The sequence below is a fragment of the Oncorhynchus gorbuscha genome, linkage group LG01 (genome assembly GCF_021184085.1).
Source record: "Oncorhynchus gorbuscha isolate QuinsamMale2020 ecotype Even-year linkage group LG01, OgorEven_v1.0, whole genome shotgun sequence".
In the NCBI taxonomy this organism is placed as follows: domain Eukaryota; kingdom Metazoa; phylum Chordata; class Actinopteri; order Salmoniformes; family Salmonidae; genus Oncorhynchus; species Oncorhynchus gorbuscha.
In genome coordinates, this window is record NC_060173.1 from 17,390,307 (window position 1) to 17,411,117 (window position 20,811).

The 20,811-nt window shown below is 41.2% G+C and overlaps 2 protein-coding genes across 3 annotated transcripts; both read right to left on the reverse strand.

Moving 5' to 3' along the window:
- Positions 1-35: 35 nt before the first annotated feature.
- On the reverse strand, positions 36-7,364 carry tmem168b (transmembrane protein 168b). The gene is made up of 5 exons (XM_046304439.1): positions 6,004-7,364; positions 5,552-5,857; positions 5,163-5,305; positions 2,427-2,701; positions 36-2,270 (listed from the first exon to the last, which is right to left on the reverse strand). The coding sequence occupies exons 1-5, from the start codon at positions 6,829-6,831 to the stop codon at positions 1,723-1,725; spliced, it is 2,100 nt and encodes a 699-aa protein (XP_046160395.1). The 5' UTR covers positions 6,832-7,364; the 3' UTR covers positions 36-1,722.
- A 921-nt stretch (positions 7,365-8,285) lies between these two features.
- On the reverse strand, positions 8,286-19,544 carry LOC124033888 (S-adenosylmethionine sensor upstream of mTORC1-like). Of its 2 annotated transcripts, none has more exons than XM_046346282.1 (5): positions 19,308-19,544; positions 12,714-12,855; positions 12,302-12,433; positions 12,011-12,125; positions 8,286-11,642 (listed from the first exon to the last, which is right to left on the reverse strand). In XM_046346282.1, the coding sequence occupies exons 1-5, from the start codon at positions 19,468-19,470 to the stop codon at positions 11,010-11,012; spliced, it is 1,185 nt and encodes a 394-aa protein (XP_046202238.1). In that variant the 5' UTR covers positions 19,471-19,544; the 3' UTR covers positions 8,286-11,009. The 2 variants fall into 2 exon arrangements, with proteins under 2 accessions (XP_046202238.1, XP_046202249.1); XM_046346293.1 differs by lacking the exon at positions 19,308-19,544 and adding an exon at positions 13,143-13,376.
- Between the last annotated feature and the right edge of the window lie 1,267 nt (positions 19,545-20,811).

Below are 20,811 nucleotides of genomic sequence, written 5' to 3' on the forward strand. Positions count from 1 at the left end.
AGGCACACCAGCAGAGCGCATAATTTGTCCATATATCAATTAAAAACACAAATCTCAATTTTTATTGCATAGTTGAGAATTCTGTCAATGCTTAAGATGAAAACATTTCCATACACACAGTTGATTAGGCTAAGCTTGCATATCTAAATCACTGTATATGATAAACCCAGAATACAATCACGCATAAATGCAAGATCACATCCTACATTGGGTCCATATTCCTCCAGGTAGTGCAATCAGTATAGGTACAGTAACAACCCTCAGACTCCCTGAGGTAATTATGGTAGATACCAGATGTCCCAAAAGCAGTACAAACAAAGTTATTCATACAAAATAAATGAATAGCAGATGTGAAACAGCAGTGATAGGGAAAGGGAGATACCTAGTCAGTTGTACAACTGAAATGTTTCTTCCGCATTTAACCCAACCCCTCTCAATCCGAGAGGTTTGGAGTGCTGCCTTAATCGACATCCACGTCTTCGGCGCCCGGGTAACAGTGGGTTAACTGCCTTGCTCAGTGGCAGAACGACAGATTTTTACCTTGTCAGCTCTGGGATTCGATCCAGCAACCTTTCAATACTTTTCAAAGCTTTGACATAAAGTAGTTAATTAAAAGCTGAATATACAAATAGGCCTAGATGTATGGAAACGCATGGACAGCAATCAAATATGAAAGTATTGAATTATAAATCCACATTCCACTCTTGAAAATAAATGAAATAACTATTATCGTAATACAATATCTTAGTAACCTGATATCCTTTTTTGAACAGGGACAAAAGGCCATTTGTGAAGACTATCAGATTTACAAAGCTGGATGGTGACATGCATTGGTCATAATAGATGAATGGTGCAATCAGTGTAACCACTGCAACTTTTTGTTGTTTGAAAATCCAATCTGGGAGATTGACAATATGATACTACTTCACTACAGCAGCAGGGCTTCTCAGCCTGAAATTGTGATAAACAGGGAAAAAGAGGTATATACATTTCAATTATAATTTTTTTAGAGAGATTGAATTAAGAGAAGTTTTTTTTTTTAAAGGTGGGAATAAGCCAGTACAACTGGAGTTCAGAGAACGGTACAACTACCCCAATAAACCCACCAAAAGACTAGAAATTAAATGATTTCAAACAAAACTCTAATCAAATCAAATAACCACCACTAATGAATCTATAGAATGACTTAAGGAATAGCCAAACAATAATTTGGGAAAGAAATATGTAGTACATTTAAGTACTACATCAAAATACCATAGTACATCAAAATCAGGAACCTCATATCAGTAACTTAGTACTTCAGCACACATAAGTAAAACATATAGCTCACACACACACTATCTGTAACTGTCTAGTTAGTCATTAAAGGGAAACCTTGGGATTTCAGCATGCTAGCAGATACCCATAGACATCCACTCATTGTGCTAATGCCACTGACCTCTAACTTCCTTCATACTTGACACAGAGACATGATATCTACTAGTTCATCTGACTCTGGGGAAGTGGATAAAGAGCCTCATTGCCAAACTCCCGAAGTATCCTTTTAAGATTTCACAATCAACAGCTGCCTTCACTGAGGATCCTAAAAACTCAGCGATCAATATCACGCAACCAATCAATCAATTACAAAAACTGATTTAGAAAAAATTTCTGTACGGTGAAAAACATGTAAATACAAAGTGAAGAAGCCTTAGACAGTATGATTCTTAAAGAGGTGAATTTCTAAGATTTGACCAACTTGAATCCTTGGCCAGTGTCTAGTATGGCTGGGGGAAACCAGTTGAGTTTGACCCTTTTGAGGCACCGTAGGCAGACACTGCATAGCCAAAGCAGGTTCAGCCCCCCACACCAGAGCGCTAACTGGACCACGGGGTAGGTCATCCTGGGGAAGTACATCCTCCAGTGTTGAGTGACATCACTTTCTGTGGGCAGGTGCAGTGTGTAATCACTCCAGTGCTTAGAGATGCCGTAGGCAGCGGTGACAGTCCTTCCCCTCTCTGACCACTGGACAGTGCTGTCTGCATTGCAGTTGTACTCCACCCACTGAGAGGTGAAGTCCCCAAGCTGGGGCGTGTCCTGGAGCTCAATATCCGTGGCTCGGGCTAGCTGGGCCCCCTGCACTGCCACATAAAGCCCCCCCACCTTCCTTACCTCCTTCACCCAGGGTAGGGAGTTCTCACTGTCCAAGACCAGGATGAGGCGGGAGCAGGAGTCATTGTTCTTCTCCCTCCACCATTCCAGGATCTTGTCCAGTTGAAGGGTGCCCCCTCCTGACAGACAACCACAGGGCAGAGTTAGAGAGCAGTGGAATGCTGTGGTGGACAGTACTTTATTTTGTGGTTTCAGTACCATAAAATAATGTGCTACAGAGAGTGAATTAAAGTAACTGAGCTTCACAGAATGACAAGACTTTAAGTGATTGGTACCTGCTAGTGCCCACTCCCCGCTGCGGTGGGTATGCCCACTGTAGAACACCACATAGGTGTCGTGGCGAGGCCCATCGGCTGTGCAGAGCTCCATGAAGGCTTTGAGCTTCACCTGTAGGGCTTCCAGAGTCACCCCGCTGGTGGAGTAGTCGCAGCCGAACGTATCGATCATGTGGTGAGAGAAGAAATTCTGTATACTGTTCAACATGCCCGTGGAATGCATGTTCAACATATGTACCTGGTCCGGAGGTAACAGAGTGGGCTGCCCATCAGGACTGCAAGGGAGAGAGGAGGAGTGAGGATGATTGCAGTAAGGGTAAGTTAAATTAAAGACTGTACAAAAGTATGCGCCCGTGTGTTGAGTAAGTATAATATAGTTTGTACTCTACAGTGCCTTCAGAAAGTATTCATACCCCTTGACTCGTTACACATTTTGTTGTGTTACAGCCTGAATTCAAAATGGATTAAATATTATTTTCCCCTTACCCATCTACACACAATACCCCATGACAAAGTGAAAAAAAAATGTTTTTAAGATTTTTGAAAAAAAAGTATTGACAATTAAATACAATAGTATTTAGTATCTCATTTATATAAGTATTCACACACTTGAGTCAATACATTTTAGAATCACCTTTGGCAGTGATTACAGCTGTGAGTTTTTCTGGGGAAGTCTAAGAGCTTTGCACACCTGGATTCTACATTATTATTTTTTAAATTCTTCCAAGCTCTGTCAAGTTGGCTGTTGATCATTGCTAGAAAGCCATTTTCAATACGATTTAAGTCAAAACTGTAACTAGGTCACTCGGGAACATTTGATGTCGTCTTGGTAAAGCATCTCCAGCGTATATTTGGCCTTGTGTTTTAGGTTATTTTCTTGCTGAAAGGTGAATTGGTCTCTCCGTGTCTCATTGGAAAGCAGATTGAGCCAGGTTTTCCTCTAGAATTTTGCCTGTGCTTAGCTCTATTACGTTCATTTTTTATCCTGAAAAACTCCCCAGTCCTTAATGATTACAAGCATACCCATAACCAATGTGCCCTCTAATATGTGGTGTTCAATGCAGGCCTACATTGCATGAGACTTTTAGAAAACATTTTTAGATTATGAAGGGCTTGATATGAATAAATGATATTTTACTTGATCTGTAACACCATGGGCCAAATAGGTGACTGTAAATTGCATTGTATTGTGAGATGCAAGAAACCACTTTACAAAATATAATGAATTATTATTACCATACAGAGAATTAGATCATGTAGGCTACCCCTCTACCTATTTGCATAATCAAGCCTGTCTCAAAATACAACACTGCCCCTTGAATTAAAACATAAGCTTTTTTTTCTCTCACCTGACTGGCTTTACAACAACAGCTTGAAATGTAGCCTACCCATTTTGTGCTCTTGTAGGAAACAGTAACTCCCCATTGCTGACCTATACTTATCTATAACTGGGCTAATAACTCACACCTAGCAAAGAATATCAACAAATGTGCACATGCGCAGCTCTGCACTCTGATCTGATGTGAATAGCGCATTCACTCGCTGATTAAAAGACCGCTTGTGGGCTACACCTGACGATAGAAGAATTCTCTGGCTCTGCCTGCCTACAACAAATTTGCAGACTTAATCCTGCAAAGTTACATTTGGTTTGGTCTGTTGCATTGAAAAGGGGCAGATTTGACGTAGATTCCATCACAGAAAAAACATTGATCTATATAGTGCAAACTAGTTGTGCAAACTCAGTAAAGTTTCTTCTCTTGCGTCTCTGCCCGGCATGGCATTTCTTCTGCGTGTCCTGGAGGAAGTGTGCGGCTGCGCACACGCACAGTTTAGAGGGAATATATCCCAAAACATGATGCAGCCACTACTATGCTTGAAAATATTGAGTGGTACTCAGTAACATGTTGTATTGGATTTGCCCCAAACATAATACTTTGTATTCAGAACATAAAGTTAATTTATTTGCCACATTTCTTGCAGTATTACTTTAGTGCTTTGTTGCAAACAGGATGCATGTTTTGGAATATTTTTAATTCTGTACTGGCTTCCTTTTCACTCTGTCATATAGGTTAGTATTGTGGAGTAACTACAATGTTGTTGATCCATCCTCAGTTTTCTCCTATCAGAGCCATTAAACTCTGTAACTGTAAGCTGAGTTAGGAAAGACACATGTATCTTCGTAGTGACTGGGTGTATTGATACACCAATTAATTACTTCACCATGCTCAAAAGGATATTCAATGTCTGCTTTTTCTTTTACCCATCTACGAATAGGTGTCCTTCTTTGCAAGGCATTGGAAAACCTCCCTGGTCTTTGTGGTTGAAATTCACTGCTCGACAGAGGGACCTTACAATTATGTGTTGGGTACATATATTGGGTAGTCAATTCAAAAGTCATGTTAAATACTATTATTGCACACAGAGTAAGTCCATGCAACTTATTATGTGATTTGTTAACAAATGTTTAACTCCTGGACTTAAGGCTTGTCATAACAAAGGGGTTGAATACTTATTGACTCAAGACATTTCAGCTTTTCGTTTGTAATTCATTTGTAAATATTTCAAATAAAACTTTGACATTATGACGGTATTGTGTACAGGCCAGTGACATAAAATCTCAATTTAATCCATTTTAAAGTCTGGCTGTAACATGAAAATGTGGAAAAGGTCAAGGGGTGTGAATACTTTCTGAAGGCACTGTATATATTTGGGTGTCCACTATCCATACATTCCTACCTGCAATAGTTGGTGGGGATGACCACTGCATACCCCACACATGTGCCGCCTAGGCAGTTCCCCAGCTCATAGAAGAGGCCGTGGAACAGAGACTCCAGAGCCAGGACCAGCAGGAGCATACTCATAAAGATACTGCTGGAGGACTGAGATGCAGACAGACACAATGGGTCACATTCACACACTAACCAAATAAGGAGGACTATGAGGTTGAGAAGATGGCTCTGAATATCAATGACCTCAAAAACTATGGGAAAGTGTCCAATCTCAATTTATTTTACACCAGTTAACATAGCTTATCAATAAAACAGACTAAGTTATATGAGCCATTAATGTATAACATTGCTGGTCTGGACTGAATAACAGTGCTATATCAATGACTGGAGACATACCTGCCATGATAAAGCAGCCAAGATGACAGTGGACACCAGACTGAAGAGCACCAGGCGTTCAGAGATGAGACAGAAGTGTCTGACTCCTTTAGAGGCCATAACCTTGTCTATGCAGCTGCTCCCGGCTCCCTGGGCCAGACACACCCTCTGGCAGTCACTAAGCTTGGTGTGGAAGCCCCACAGAGTGATGATGAACACCACGTGACAGATGGCCCAGAACACCCCACTCAGCATGAAGCCCGGGATCATCAGGTACCACCGGTCCAGGTCCACCAGCTTCAGGGCTGCCAGGATACAGAAGCCCACCTGGGAACAAGGACCACAATGCAAGTAAGTCTCCTGTTGACTGTGTTTTTATCCTCAATTATTTTTCGTGTGCATCATTGTACTCACATGGCTGGGGAAAATCTATATGCATTTTAAATGTGTCAAATAAAATGAATTCAAATCACCTCCGCCAGCAGCAAAGGCAGGAGGGACAACCTGCGCCACAGCCCCCTCCAGGCAAGGTAGGGCAGCCAGCGCTCGGTCACCGACAGCCCACTGAAGTACACGTCCAGCAAGGGGTCGCAGATCAGCTGGCTGAAGAAACATGCCAGGGCGAAGGGGTTAGTGGTGATGCCCAGAGCCTTGAAGAACAGCACCGCAGTGATGATGGAGAAGCAGACCAGGTTGGGCAGGGCCAGGAGAGCCTTCATGCGCAGGGCCACCATCAGAGTAGCCAGGGCCACCACCAGCACCACTACGCTCATGGACTTCTGGATGAATAAGACAGTACTGGCGATGGCAAAGCCTGCCAGCTCCAGGGCCTCTGCTGAGGTGAGGAAGGCAGGGCGGTATCTGGTGCAGCCACACATCCTCTCCAGCAGAGCCCACAGCGTCCTCAAGACAACACTGGCCAGCAGGAGGTAGTTGGTAGCTTGCTCTTTGATGTTACTCTCCAGAGTGGGGTTGTTGAGGAAACACAGGAGGCCAAGCAGGAAGCCAAACCACAGGTGGAGGAGGCTCAGGCTGACTTTTTCCATGCTGAAGTAATAGTACAGTATGCTTGCTATACCGAGGACAAACAGGGCCAGAACAAATATGATGAGGATCATGGGTTCCTCAGTCTTCTCCCATCGCACATAGAGCCCCAGGCAGAGTGCCACCAACAGGTTCAGACCAGACAGGTAGCCCAGACATCTGACAGAGGACCACATGTTGACCTCTCCGTTGACCTCCTCCAGTCTGGTCATCGCTGCATGCAGACAGTGACTGACACAGTACCGTAAGCGAAACATTTTGATATGGAAGAGTAGTTAAGTTTGTTACAGCTGGTAACGTTATTAGTTAAGAGTTCAGAGGCAATTAAAACCTTTCCATGAAGCAAATTTAGCTAGCTAGATTGCAAGACCATGGCGAAAAAAAATGTCACTCACTAGCTAGCCACCTTGAACTAACAGAGCAGCAAACTTTGAGCTAGTGATAGGTCGTCTAAGCTAGCTACCGTTAGCTAGAAGTTACTAGCTAGTTAGCTAGTTTTTGATAGTTAGCTAGCTACATGGTTTTTGCTAGTTAGCTAGCTACATGATTTGCCGGTAGCTAGCTTGCAGTTGTACGACTGGCAGATGGTACGCTTGATTACATGGTCCATTTGCCGTTTCTCTTCTTTCGTATGTAAATAGATACGTCTCATACAAACCTAGCTATCCCAAATTAACTTATTTCACTTGAAGAAGCAGGAGACAAAAATACTTATTTTCCACTTCGAAAACTTTTCGGTCAAATGACTGCCGCCATCAAACTAGAACGTCCTCTCTACGTCACTACGGAAAGTCAGTAGTACAAACAGAGTGGCGGAAAGTCGAAGTATGGAAATTCATAAAGTGTGATGACTAATCAATCAATCTAGACGTAATAATAATAAATAATAATATAATTATAATTATATTAATTATATTATTATATTAATTATATTATAATTATTATTATTAATCTAGACGTACTGTAAATGAGGCTCTTCCACTGAATATTACAAATACTTTATCAATATAGGTCAAAATATACTACACATTGGATATACTTATGCCCTAACTAACATGATCAACACCTAGTAAGCAGATTGTAACGGGCTAATGTGATGCTCAATTAGCCGTTAAGAGACAGGTAGTTTGGCGTAGCAGAGAATTTTAGACCAACCTTGGCTATACTATCTTCTTTAGAGTCACCCAAACATGTATCTTCTAGAATGTTGGTGTCCAGTTGCAGGTGGTTCCCTTGAATTTAGAAAATGTACCATTATTAAAATAAATACAGATGTTGTAATCCAACAATGCACTATTTTGTCTACTTCATATCTTCTCTCATTGAGACAGTGCCGCTTGTCATGACACTCACTGGTCTCGATTAATGAGAGAAGATTTGAAATAGAAACAATCGTAGCGTACCCATCATTGGATTACTTCATGAAGCAAAAACATTTTAATAACAGAGGATTTTCTAAATTGAAACGAACCACCTGAAACTGGACATTTTAGAAGCACATGTTTGGCCGAATCGAGAACAAAGATGGTATCGCCAAATTAAGGATGGTCGAAAAGTCTGCTACGCCAAACAGTACCTATCCTGTAGTGGCTAATGAAAGCATTACATCAGCCCGTTACAATAGCTCATCAATACCATGACTCAATTAGTTTATTTCCGTCCTATAGGAAAACAGTGAATGGAAGAGGACACAATAATCACACATGAACACTGCATTTCCATTCATTTATAAAAGAGAAGAAAAAAAATGCACACTGTCGAATTCCTTAATACTGAAAATGAAGCTATTCATGCAAGTAATGGACTTAAACTCTTGGAAGACAGATGAGATGTATCCCTAAATGCTAACTGGTACAATTGACAACGCTCAAGAAAATGAACTATAAATGAGAAATGTATTTTGTATTTTCTGTTAAAGAGAAATAGTTGAAAGTACACCAAACATGAACTGACCAGAAAGTTAACAGATTTAGAGCAAGTTGAACGCAAAGTAATTAATGAAAAATGACAAATTTAAACAAAATATATTGTTCTTAGGGTAAAACATTGAGCCAATGATACTTTGCAGTGGTAGATGGTAGTAGGTAGATCATTTGGGCAGTTGCACATGACAAACATCTGGCAAAAGAAGCCTGTTGTATGCCGCCAAGTGAAGTGAGTTTTCCAACACAGTATGGCATGAGAATCAGGATTGCAAAAACATTACTGGGGATAAGTAAGAAGGCACCTTTAGGATTACAGGTATCCTGATGTACATCATACTGTTTATACTAATAAGACTATGGTTGTTTGTGCAAGCATCCCAAATGGCACCCTATTCCCCATATAGTGCACTAGTTTTGAGCAAGGCCCATAAAGAATAGGATGCCATTTGGGAGACCTAATCCTAAATCCCCCATGACAGGAATCACATGACTCATGGCAGCTGAGAGATTCATCTACTATTTATGAAGTAAAGTGCCACAAACAAGTACATTACAAACACATCCACACTAAGGGGAACATAAATACCATTCCCCATAAGATACAGTACTTTCAGGATACACCTGGCTATTGCTAAAATGCACTTTGATGGGATCAGAAGTTGCATGACCAATGATGAGACAGCAGGGTAGTGCAAAACCTCGTTGAGGTGAATCATTTGGAATTGTTTGAGCGCTCATAACAAGATCATTTTAAATTGTTTAGAGTTAAAACTTAAGCAGAGTACACATTTAGTACTTTCATGTGTAAAGTGATAGTCAAAATGTACTTCCTGATGCAATGAATGACTCAGTATTTGTTGATACACCTATACTAGCAACCCATGAATGAAAAAAAAACAAATTATAAAAACAAATATTTTTAATTCAGAAATGACGAATGCTAGTCCCATGTAGGATTACATGGTAGAGAGTGGCACTTGTAGCGCCAGGGTTATGGGTTTGATTCCCACGGGGGACCAGTAATGAAAAAAAGTATTAAAATGTATGAACTTACTACTACTGTAATGACAAATTTAAAAATGCTTAAGGCAAATGTTGCTGTCCTCAGATACGACGTAGAGTAAAGGAAGAGAGATGAACAGCAACTGACAGCTAGAGCTTTAGTCTCTTGGTCGACCTGTTTCACGTCAGTGAACATAAGATGTTTTATCGCTACATACACCAGATAGGTGCAGTGAAACGTGTTGTTTTAAAAGGGTAAGCCATAATAGTATGGTGCCCCTGGAGTAAATTAGGATTAAGTGCCTTGCTCAAGGACACGTCGACAGAGTGTCAGTCTTTTTAGAATATGTTACCAGTCCCCAAAGAGAAGCTACCAGCTACCTATAAAGAAGCAAAGACATAAATCCAGACATATTATTGATCTGATAATGTAGCCTAAGTATTGTTACAAAAAGTGATTACAAACAAGGATGTAATGACAAAATGCTAAATCTTCTGGGTTACAACACTGAAGGTAAATTAACATGGATTAAAACCAGTTTCTTCACACCAGCACAGAAAAGAGAGCAATGACTATTTCACAACTCGTACCATGTTACACAATGAGAAAAACAGTTAACAGTTTCACATTAGTAAAAGTAATTACGTCACCTATCTTAAAGTTCTGAAAATGCTACAAATCTATTGTAAAAGAGTCATGAAATCAGCCAAACAAAATGCTGAATTAAAACGCCATTTTCACACACTTTTGGCTGAGTACAATGTATTTTTCTTCTTTTTTTTTTTAGAAAATTTAAATGCACACCAAGAATTAGAGAAATTCTAGCCTCACCTGACTAACATCTCAATCGCTCCACTCCAACCAAACTTGACAAACCTCTGTGGTATCAATCCATTTAAGAGGGATTTAAAGTCAGCGGCTTGCTGGCACTGAAGCACATTCACTGTCTAACTACTAAGAAAAAGCCTTTAAAGGAGTAAAGATTGCTTTTCTTCTGTTAGTAGAGTGAGATCAAAGATGTTTTTTTTTTTTATCCAAGGGGCAGACTTACTCTCAGTCTACCCTGAGGGTATTCAACGACCAAGTTTTTATTTTTAAAAACTACCTTATTTACTGATGTGTGTATTGTGTTGAGTGACTAACCATCGAAGATATTGAAAAAAATTAACTGACTTCTGTAAACATCTTTTTCTTTCACTCTGTGCAAACTGCATTGTTTAGTTAAGGAAGAGGAGGAGTGTGAGAAGAATGCAGCAGGTTCATTTGGTAGCGCAGCAGTTGTGTACAGACAGACTGTATCCCTCCCCCCTTGGGCCTAACCACTCGATGTTGCATGTCTGAAGGCTCTGGATAGGTATAAGTAGTGTGGCGTTAAAGCGTCACCCATATTGCTTCCACATTACAGATCTGCAAACATTGAAGGGTTATGGCCAAGAGGAGTGGTAGGGATCGAATTGGAACTGGTAAAAGAGAAGAGAGTAGCTAGTAGGGTTTTAGCTGGTCTAGCTCAGCTCTGCAGTAGAATGGGGTCCTCCAGCTCGTGTAGGAAGGGCACAGAGCTGCTCTGGCTCTCTCCGCTATCAGAGTCATATGGCGTGTCGGGCAGCTCCATGAAGCCCCACGCCAGCTGGTCGTCCTCGATGTCAGAGCGCACCTGAACTGGCACGTCGGTGTAGTCCTCCTCCTCGGGGGATTGGAAGTCCTGAGGAATGTAGAGCATCTCGGGGTAGTTACGGCTGACCAGGTCGCTGGTGGTGGCCAGGGACACCTTGCGGAAGGCGATGAGGTGCATGTGGGAGAACTTTATGTACTTGCAGCGTCTGAAGCCAAGCGACTCCACCGCCACGCGCCAGCTGCGCATCATGAGGGTGTGGCGGTTCTGGTGGGAGGAGTCTGGGGTGATGATGAGCAGCAGGCCATGCAGTTCCAACAGCTCGTGGGCCTTCTTGCAGCAGATCCAGCGCTGGTAAGGCGAGGGGAAGTAGGACAGGAGCAGAGAGAAGACTACTACGTGGAAGAGCTGGGCGGGCAGGGAGTCGATGGGGCTACGCAGCTGTCTCAGGAAGGCTTCCACTGTGTCGCCAGCCAGTTGCAGAGGCTGCTGGAGCTGGAGGTTGAGGAAGTCACACTTGTATACACTCTGAGGGGAAAGGGTAGAAACAGATACTTTAGAGCAACACAAGCTGTTCTCATCATTCAGTGGCATTTTAGACCCATATCTAAGACGCACTGTTCTTAATCCATTTAGTTATTTAAATCACTCGATGCTAATATTCTGCCAGTTCCTTCACAGCAGGTCAGGTTTCATTCCCATCAACTGTTGACACTTACTGTCAAGGGACAGCATTGTTCTGTGGTCTGATATTCACACAATGAATATCCCTGACATTTTAAAAATGTATTTAACTAGGCATTTTGTCCCGGTAGCAAATTAGTAAGTAAGACAGTAAGAGTCAGGACTTTCTAGCTGGGACCGAGGGAGTGATCACGGAGAGTAATAGTACATACCTCGACCGCAGGCACTATGTCAATACCGACTGTGAGGAACTCGTCAAACTTCAGGAAGGGGTTAAAACAGCTGCCAACGTCCAGCAGCCGCATTTTACCAAGCTGGGGGATGGACCTTCAACCAGAAGCTTTAAGTTAGCGTGAAGTATGACAGAGTAAGAATGCTTAATGAGAGCAGTAGCTAATATAGGTAAGATGTCAATATGAACGCACAACAGAGTATGCTGAAACAGAACAAAATATTCAGATAAAAATGGACATGTTTGATTTAACACTGTCACAATACAGTACCTGGGGATAGAGGAGCTATAGGGCTGATCACTCAGAGCTGTGGCCGACATGGCCATGGCAAGCCTGGCACTCTTCTCATCCTTCTCCAACATTCTTTTCATCCCACCACCCTGAAAATACTCCTGGCAAACACTGGAAAAATAGTCCCGAAACATCACACAATGGTATTAATGCCTTACTGTTAAAAAGGTGACATGCTAAGAAATAAAATGGGGCAAATCCTAACTTTCCATTGGAATAAATGCATGACTAAATGAAAATTCAATAAGCAGAAGTTAGGATTTACCCCACAGTGTTTATCGAAAGGGCTGGATGAGTCATCGGAGTAAGCATAGAGCAGTGGAGTTCTGAGCTAGTACAACACAGCCAGAGGGTTATTTACAAGGTCTCCTTTTGTGGGGGACTATTTTACCTGCGACACCACTCGATGCGTCCCTCTCCCTCGCAGGTCTTGGCCCAGTGGTTGTCAGCCAGGTTCCTCATGGCCAGGGCGTATTCACTCAGAGTCTGTTCATCTTCACAGTGCTCTCGCCAGATTTTCTCAAAATCCCCCACTGTGGAAAGAAAACAGGCAGCAGGAGGTTGAAACAAAGTTAACAAAGGCAACCAAATCACCTTACACCATACAGTATGACATACTGTATGACTACTAAGCACTGTAGGCTACATGAAAGTGGGCCAAACACTGATGCTTTGTTTTCCCATATCATCACATTGAAATTCATTATAAAATGGCAGGAATTGAAATTGAAAGTTTGTCCTGTCAGTTTTGTTTCTAAAAATAACACGCAAGCATAGTACGTACGTAGAGTGCACAATAAGCCAACATGAATGTACCTACTTAAAGTGTGGCCATTCATTCAAGAGGAATCACAATCGTTCAGCCCTTCAGATGAAAACACCACAGGCTAACACCGCTGCTTCAACATTTTCAAAACAGTTACTCGTCATTATGTCTGGCATATCTGAAAACTGGATTTTCAATAGATGTCTTCACTTCTGTTCCTAGATCTAGATCTTCACAAATTCCTGCAACTGGTCTTCCCAGACGCACAGCAGAATGTGTGTTTCGTGAGCAAACACGCTGATAAGGAAGAAATCCCATGACCACATGGGGGAAAAACCTATCAGATTTGCAGAATTGAAACGACAACAAGACGGGCTGGAATAAACAGCAGTAGTACAAAACATGATTACTGTGGTAGCAATGCCAAGCAGACCAGATCATGCTTTACTTATTAACCAATCATGGTGTCAGCTGACAGGGACTTTAAGAGCATCAGCTAGCCAGTCCTCCTGCTAAAGTGTAAAAGGACCTTTTGAATGCTACTTTACTTTATTACTTTGTGTAATTTCAATATATACCTACATACCAGTTGAAGTCTGAGGTTTACATACACCTTAGCCAATTACATTTCAACTCCATTTCACAATTTGACATTTAATCCTAGTAAAATGTCCCCATTTTAGGTCAGTTAGGATCACCACTTTATTTTAAGAATGTCATGCCAGAATAATAGTAGAGAATGACTTATTTCAGCTTTAGTTCTTTCATCACATTTCCAGTGGGTCAGAAGTTTACATACACTCAGTATTTGGTAGCATTGCATTTAAATTGTTTAACTTGGGTCAAAGGTGTCAGGTAGCCTTCCACAAGCTTCCCACAATAATTTGGGTGAATTTTTTGCCCATTCCTCCTGACAGAGCTGGTGTAACTGAGTCAGGTTTATAGGCCTCCTTGCTCGCACACGCTTTTTCAGTTCTGCCCACAAATGTTCAATAGGATTGAGGTAAGGGCTTTGTGATGGCCACTCCAATACCTTGACTTTGTTGTCCTTAAGCCATTTTGCCACAACTTTGGAAGTATGTTTGGGGTCGTTGTCCATTTGGAAGACCCATTTGCGACCAAGCTTTAACTTCCTGACTGATGCCTTGAGTGGTTTCTTCAATATATCCACGTAATTTTCCTCCCTCATGACATGCCATCTATTTTTGTGAAATGCACCAGTCCCTCCTGCAGCAAAGCACAACATGATGCTGCCACCCCTGTGAGTCACGGTTGAGATGGTGTTCTTCGGCTTGCAAGCCTCCCCATTTTTCCTCCAAAACATAACGATGGTCATTATGGCCAAACAGTTCTATTTTTGTTTCATCAGACCAGAGGACATTTCTCCAAAAAGTACAATATTTGTCATCATGTGCAGTTGCAAACCGCAGTCTGGCTTTTTGTTTATTAATGAAGAGTTTGGAGCAGTGGCTTCTTCCTTGCTGAGCGGCCTTCAGGTTGTGTCGATATAGGACTCATTTTACTGTTGATATAGATACTTTTGTACCCATTTCCTCCAGGACCTTCACAAGGTCCTTTACTGTTGTTCTGGGATTGATTTGCACTTTTCGCACAAAAGTACATTCATCTCTAGGAGACAGAACGAGTCTCCTTGCTGAGCGGTATGACAGCTGCGTGGTTCCATGATGTTTATACTTACGTACTATTGTTTGTACAGATGAACGTGGTACCTTCAGGCGTTTGGAAATTGCACCCAAGGATGAACCAGACTTGTGGAGGTCTACAATTGCTTTCTGATGTCTTTGCTGAGTTCTTTTGATTTTCCCATGATGTCAAGCAAAGAGGCATGGAGTTTGAAGGTAGGCCTTGAAATAAATCCACAGGTACACCTCCAATGGACTCAAATTATGTCAATTAACCTATCAGAAGCTTCTAAAGCCATGATATAATTTTCTGGAATTTTCCAAGCTGTTTAAAAGGCACAGTCAATTTAGTGTATGTAAACTTCTGACCTACTGGAATTGTGATAGTGAGTTCTAAGTGAAATAATGGGTTGAAACAATTGTTGGAAAAATTACTTCTGTCATGCAAAGTAAGACTTGCCAAAATAGTTTAACAAAAAAAATTGTGGAGTGGTTGAAAAATGAGTTTTAAAATGACTCCAACCTTAGTGTATGTAAACTTCTGACTTCAACTGTATATACATACCATTCAGCTATTTTTTTAGCTGCCCGGCATCTGAACAAAAACAGGTTGCAGAGCAAAAATACTAATAGGGCTGGATTCAAGCCGTAGCTCTGAAGTTCGATGTTACAGCGCAATTGAATTTTAAAAAGGTAATTTCCGATTGAGCCGACATATGCAGCGTTTACCTTTAATGCAGTCTCTGCTAACACGGGAACATTGCCTTTACATTTGATATCGCGTTGTTGCGCAGCTGTTCAGCGCTACAGACTGAATTTTGCCCTAGACGCTGCCCAGTTTGATAATCACAACATAAGAGCACAGGGCAAATCAACCATTCAACTGGTAGAATAACTTAACACAATCTAGACTTAAACTGTGGCACTGGATACTCTTTCAGTAAGATTAGCATCATGGGATCATGCATTGCTGCAACGCAACCAAAATATCTGCAGTTGAGAAGACTTGCCTCATGATAAACAGTCTGTTAGAAATTAGTGATGGAGGAGGGGACGATAAGTTACATGTCAGGATATTTAAAATAAAATCATGTATGTACAGTATCCTATTAAACAATATGTTTCCTTCATAGCTTGTACTCTTTAAATAGAGAGCCAATTTGTTTTCAGCACTTTAATTTCCATGACTGATTAAAACTAGTTGCATGCTCTCGTCCCTCTGCAGCAGACAGTGCCTTCAGAAAGTGCTCACACCCCTCGACTTTTTCCACATTGTTTTATAGCTGGAATTTAAAATTGATTAAATTAAGATTGTGTGTGTCACTGGCCCACACACGCACAATATCCCATGATGTCAAAGTGGAATTATGTTTTTCAAAAATGTGAAGATGCTGGAGGAAACAGGTACAAAAGTATCTATATCCACAGTAAAACGAGTCCTATATCGATATAACCTGAAAGGCCGCTCAGCAAGGAAGAAGCCACTGCTCCAAAACCGCCATGAAAAAGCCAGACTATGGTTTGCAACTCCACCTGGGGACAAAGATCGTACTTTTTGGAGAAATGTCCTCTGGTCTGGTGAAACAAAAATAGAACTGTTTGGCCATAATGACCATCGTTATGTTTTGGAGGAAAACGGTGATGCTTGCAAGCCGAAGAACACCATCCCAACCGTGACGCACAGGGCTGACAGCATCATGTTTTGGAAGGTGCTTTGCTGCAGGAGGGACTGGTGCACTTTACAAAATAGATGGCATCATGAGGCTGGAAAATTATGTGAATATATTCAAGCAACATCAAGACATCAGTCAGGAAGTTAAAGCTTGGTCGCAAATGGGTCTTCCAAATGGTTAATGACCCCAAGCATACTTCCAAAGTTGTGGCAAAATGGCTTAAGAACAGCAAAGTCAAGGTATTGGAGTAGCCATCACAAAGCCCTGACTTCAATCCCATAGAAAATAGGTGGGTAGAACTGAAAAGGCGTGTGCGTGCAAGGAGGCCTACAAAGGAGGCATACAAACATGACTTAGCTCTGTCAGGAGGAATGGGCCAAAATTCACCCAACTTATTGTGGGAAGCCAAAAACATTTGACCCAAGTTAAACAATTTAAAGACAATGCTACCAAATACTAATTGAGTGCATGTAAACTTCTGACCTACTGGGAATGTGAAGAAAGAAAGAGTGAAATATTTTGTTTTTTTAATCACTCTACACTATTATTCTGACATTTCACATTCTTAAATTAAAGTGGTAATCCTATAAAACAGGGACTTTTTACTAGGATTAAATGTCAGGAATTGTGAAAAACTGAGTTTAAATATATTTGGCTAAGGTGTATGTACACTTCCGACTTCAACTGAATTTCAAACATATTCAAACATGGAGGTTTTCCATTCCCTCGCAAAGGGCTCCTATTGGTAAAAATAAAAAAGCAGACATTGAATATCCTTTTTTTTAGCATGGTGGTTATTACATTTTGGATGGTGTATCAATATACCCAGACAATATAAAAATACAGGTGTCCTTCCTAACTCAGTTGCTGTAGAGGAAGGAAATTGCTCAGGGATTTCCCCACAATGCCAATGGTGACTTTAAATTAGTTACAGTTTAATGGCTGTGAAAGGAGAACTGAGGATGGATCAACAACATTGTAGTTACTCCACAATACTAACCTAATTTTAAAAAAGAGTGAAAGGAAGCCTGTACAGATTAAAATAGTCAAAAACATGCATCCTGTTTGCAACAAGGCACAAAAGTAATAATGCAAAGAAATGTGGCAAAGCAACTTTTTTTGTCCTGAATACAAAGTTATGTTTGGGGCAAATCCAATACAACACATTAGAGTACCTCTCCATATTTGCAAGCATAGTGGTGGCTGAATGTTATAGTTATGATAGTAATCGTTTTAAGGACTGGAGTTTTTCCAGGATCATTTTTTTTAACGGAATGGAGCTAAGCACAGGCAAAATCCTAGAGGAGAACCTGGTTCAGTCTGCTTTCCACCACTGCTTTCCACTAGACACTGGGAGATGAATTCACCTTTCAGCAGGACAAGTGTGGCCATGTTACAGTTTTGACTTATATCTATAGCAAGACCTGAAATGGTTGTCTAGTAATTATCAACAACCAATTTGACAGAGCTTGAAGAATTTTGAAAATAATGGGCAAATGCAAAAATCCTGGTGTGGAAACCTCTTAAGAGACTTACCCAGAAAGAGACACACAGCTGTAGTTGCTGCCAAAGGTGATTCTAGCATGCATTGACTCAGGGGGTTGAATATTTATCCAAATCAAGATGGTGGATTTTATTAAATATAATATCAAGTCGTACAGTTCCTGGCCATTCCCAGCCCTATTAGGAATACGTTTACTGGCAGATTGGTTACGTCTGTACCTCCTGCCCTACATCTGAATGGAAGACAAATTCCTGCAAAGGCCAATAAAGTGAACTGAACCAGAAATGCCCATTCTTCTGACCTCTTTATGGTGTTTGGTTTGTGACCAATGATCTGAAGGGTCCAATAGTGAAAAGCATACCTTTGTTTTCGATGAAAGGACCTAAATATTGGAGTTAATAACAAGGAGATAGGATTATGTCTCAATACTAGGCCTCAGACCTTTCAGAGTCCACTTTTTAAAAATGTAACTAGGCAAGTCAGTTAAGAACAAAATCTTATTTACAATGACAGCACACCCAGGCCAAACCCGGACGACGACTGCACTTTGAAGGACATGAAGGAAATGTAAATGTAATGTTAGAAAATGTTTGTTCAAAACAGACAAGAATCTCAATTCAACAACTCTGGATGATATGTGCTCATACTATTGGCATAACATCACATAATGGATGCGCCTGAACTTGAGTTTACTTGTAGGGTCTTGTTCTTTTCAGTTTCAGAACAGGGGTGTATTCATTAGCTGGATTCCATTGCAAAACGTTTGCAAAATAAACTATAGGAACCAAACGGAGGGACCCGAATTTGTCCAATAGAAATTCTCGTTTGTTTCAAAACGTTTTCCGATTGGAGTAACCGGTTTCCGTTGCTAAACATTTTGCAACAGAGTCTGACTAATGAATATACCCCATGACGTCAAACAAAATGCCATACAACCCATGTTGATCTCTTTGCCAGTTCCCGTGATCCAGTATGTTACAATTGAACAACATTACCAAATCACTGGATGGCTGGCTATAAGAGGCGCGATTATTATTATTTTTTAAATTCATGACTGCCAAATCTAATGAGGGACAAACATTGCAAACAGCCTAGTTTAAAGTGCATACTGCAGATTGAAATGTTCACAGGCGGCCTTGATCTAGCGTTAGTTTAACCGTATTTAAATTAAGTGAATGTAACGTTAGGCACATGTCCCATGATTGCATGACAATGTTTAGTTTTTTTTTTACAGTAGAGCAGCGAGACCCTGACATGTTGCCAGTCACTTGCAGTTTGTACAAGGCCCAAAAAATAGGAAATAACGTTAGCTACCTAATCCGGGCCTTGTTTTCGATCAATTTAAATAGCCCGTTTGATGAGAGACGCCGTACTCCTGAATTGGGCAAAGCTAGCGTACCTTCTCTGTATTTCCTTCGCAGTTTTCTATGGACGTTCTTGACAACTCCGGACAGTTTTTCCTGCTCCTTCTTCTTGCACCGCGTTTCTTTCGGAATGAGAACGTAGCACGGCTCCAGTTCGGTTTCTGTCTCTCCTGTCTCAGCATTGTTCACCGGGTCCATAGTCCAACGACACTTCTGCTCCTCCTTCACGTCTAGCTACGAGCTAGCTACCGGTGTCGGCACCCGATCCACTAGCCAAATACGCGCGCGCTGATTGGTTCGCCTGGAAAGATATACTGTGGAGTTGACAATTGTATGACCAATCACAGAGCTGAAAACAGAAACGCCTTCTTATAGAATTTGTAGCGTCAGCATACAGTTGCATGTGCTGTTTGCTGTTTAAATTGAATTATAACAAATATTATGGACATACTGACAAGATACATGTCTCTCCGAGTCCGCCCACAATGGGAGTCGTTGTCCACAAAGTGGAACGGCGGGCTGTGTAGTTACCGGCTTTATTTTCTTTAGATTGGTGGAAACATCTCATTATTGTCATCTTCTTTTGAGTATAGCCCCATACCATGAATATGTGTAGCCATCTAGAGACAACTCCAATAGAATTTTTTTTTTATCGAAGTTGCCGTGATGTCACTACTTATATCAGTACACTCATAACAATTTAATAATTACAAAACGTATATTTGATCACATAAACCTCACATAGCAAACAAGCCATTCATTTTTATGCTGACCAAATTCGACACTCTCATTGACCTCCATACAAAAACTCCTTACTTGGTGGGCGAAACGAGGAAGAAAAAAAACCGCCACTTGCATTGAGGGAGACAGATTTTCTGCCGAGTTGGTAATCTCTCTTCCTCTTCCATGGCGTTGTTGAATATTTGTTTCTGGTTGGTTTGAAGGGCATTCTAGAGCGTGGATTATTTAAGAAATAATGCACGAGGGGGTGTGGTATATGGCCAATATACCACGGCTAAGGGCTGTTCATATGTACGACCCATCTTGGAGTGCCTAGACACAGCCTTTAGCTGTGGTATATTGGCCATATACCACACACCCCTGAGGTGCCTTATTGCTATTATAAACTGGTTACCAACGTATAATTAGAGCATTAAAAATAAATGTTTTGTGATACCTGTGTTATACATCTGAAATACCACGGCTGTCAGCCAATCAGCATTCAGGGCTCAAACCACCCAGTTTATAATTCCTTTTATAAACGGGGTGGTTCGAGCCCTGAATGCTGATGGCTGAAAGCCATGGTGTATCAGACTGTATACCATGGGTGTGATCAACAATTACTATTTACTGGTCTAATTACGTTGGTAACCAGTTTATAATAGCAATAATGCACCTCAGGGGTTTGTGGTATTTGGCCAATATACCATGGCTAAGTGCTGTATCCAGGCACTCTGCATTGCGTGGTGCCTAAGATCAGCCCTTAGCTGTGGTGTATTGGCCATATACCACACCTCCTTTGACATAATTGCTTACATA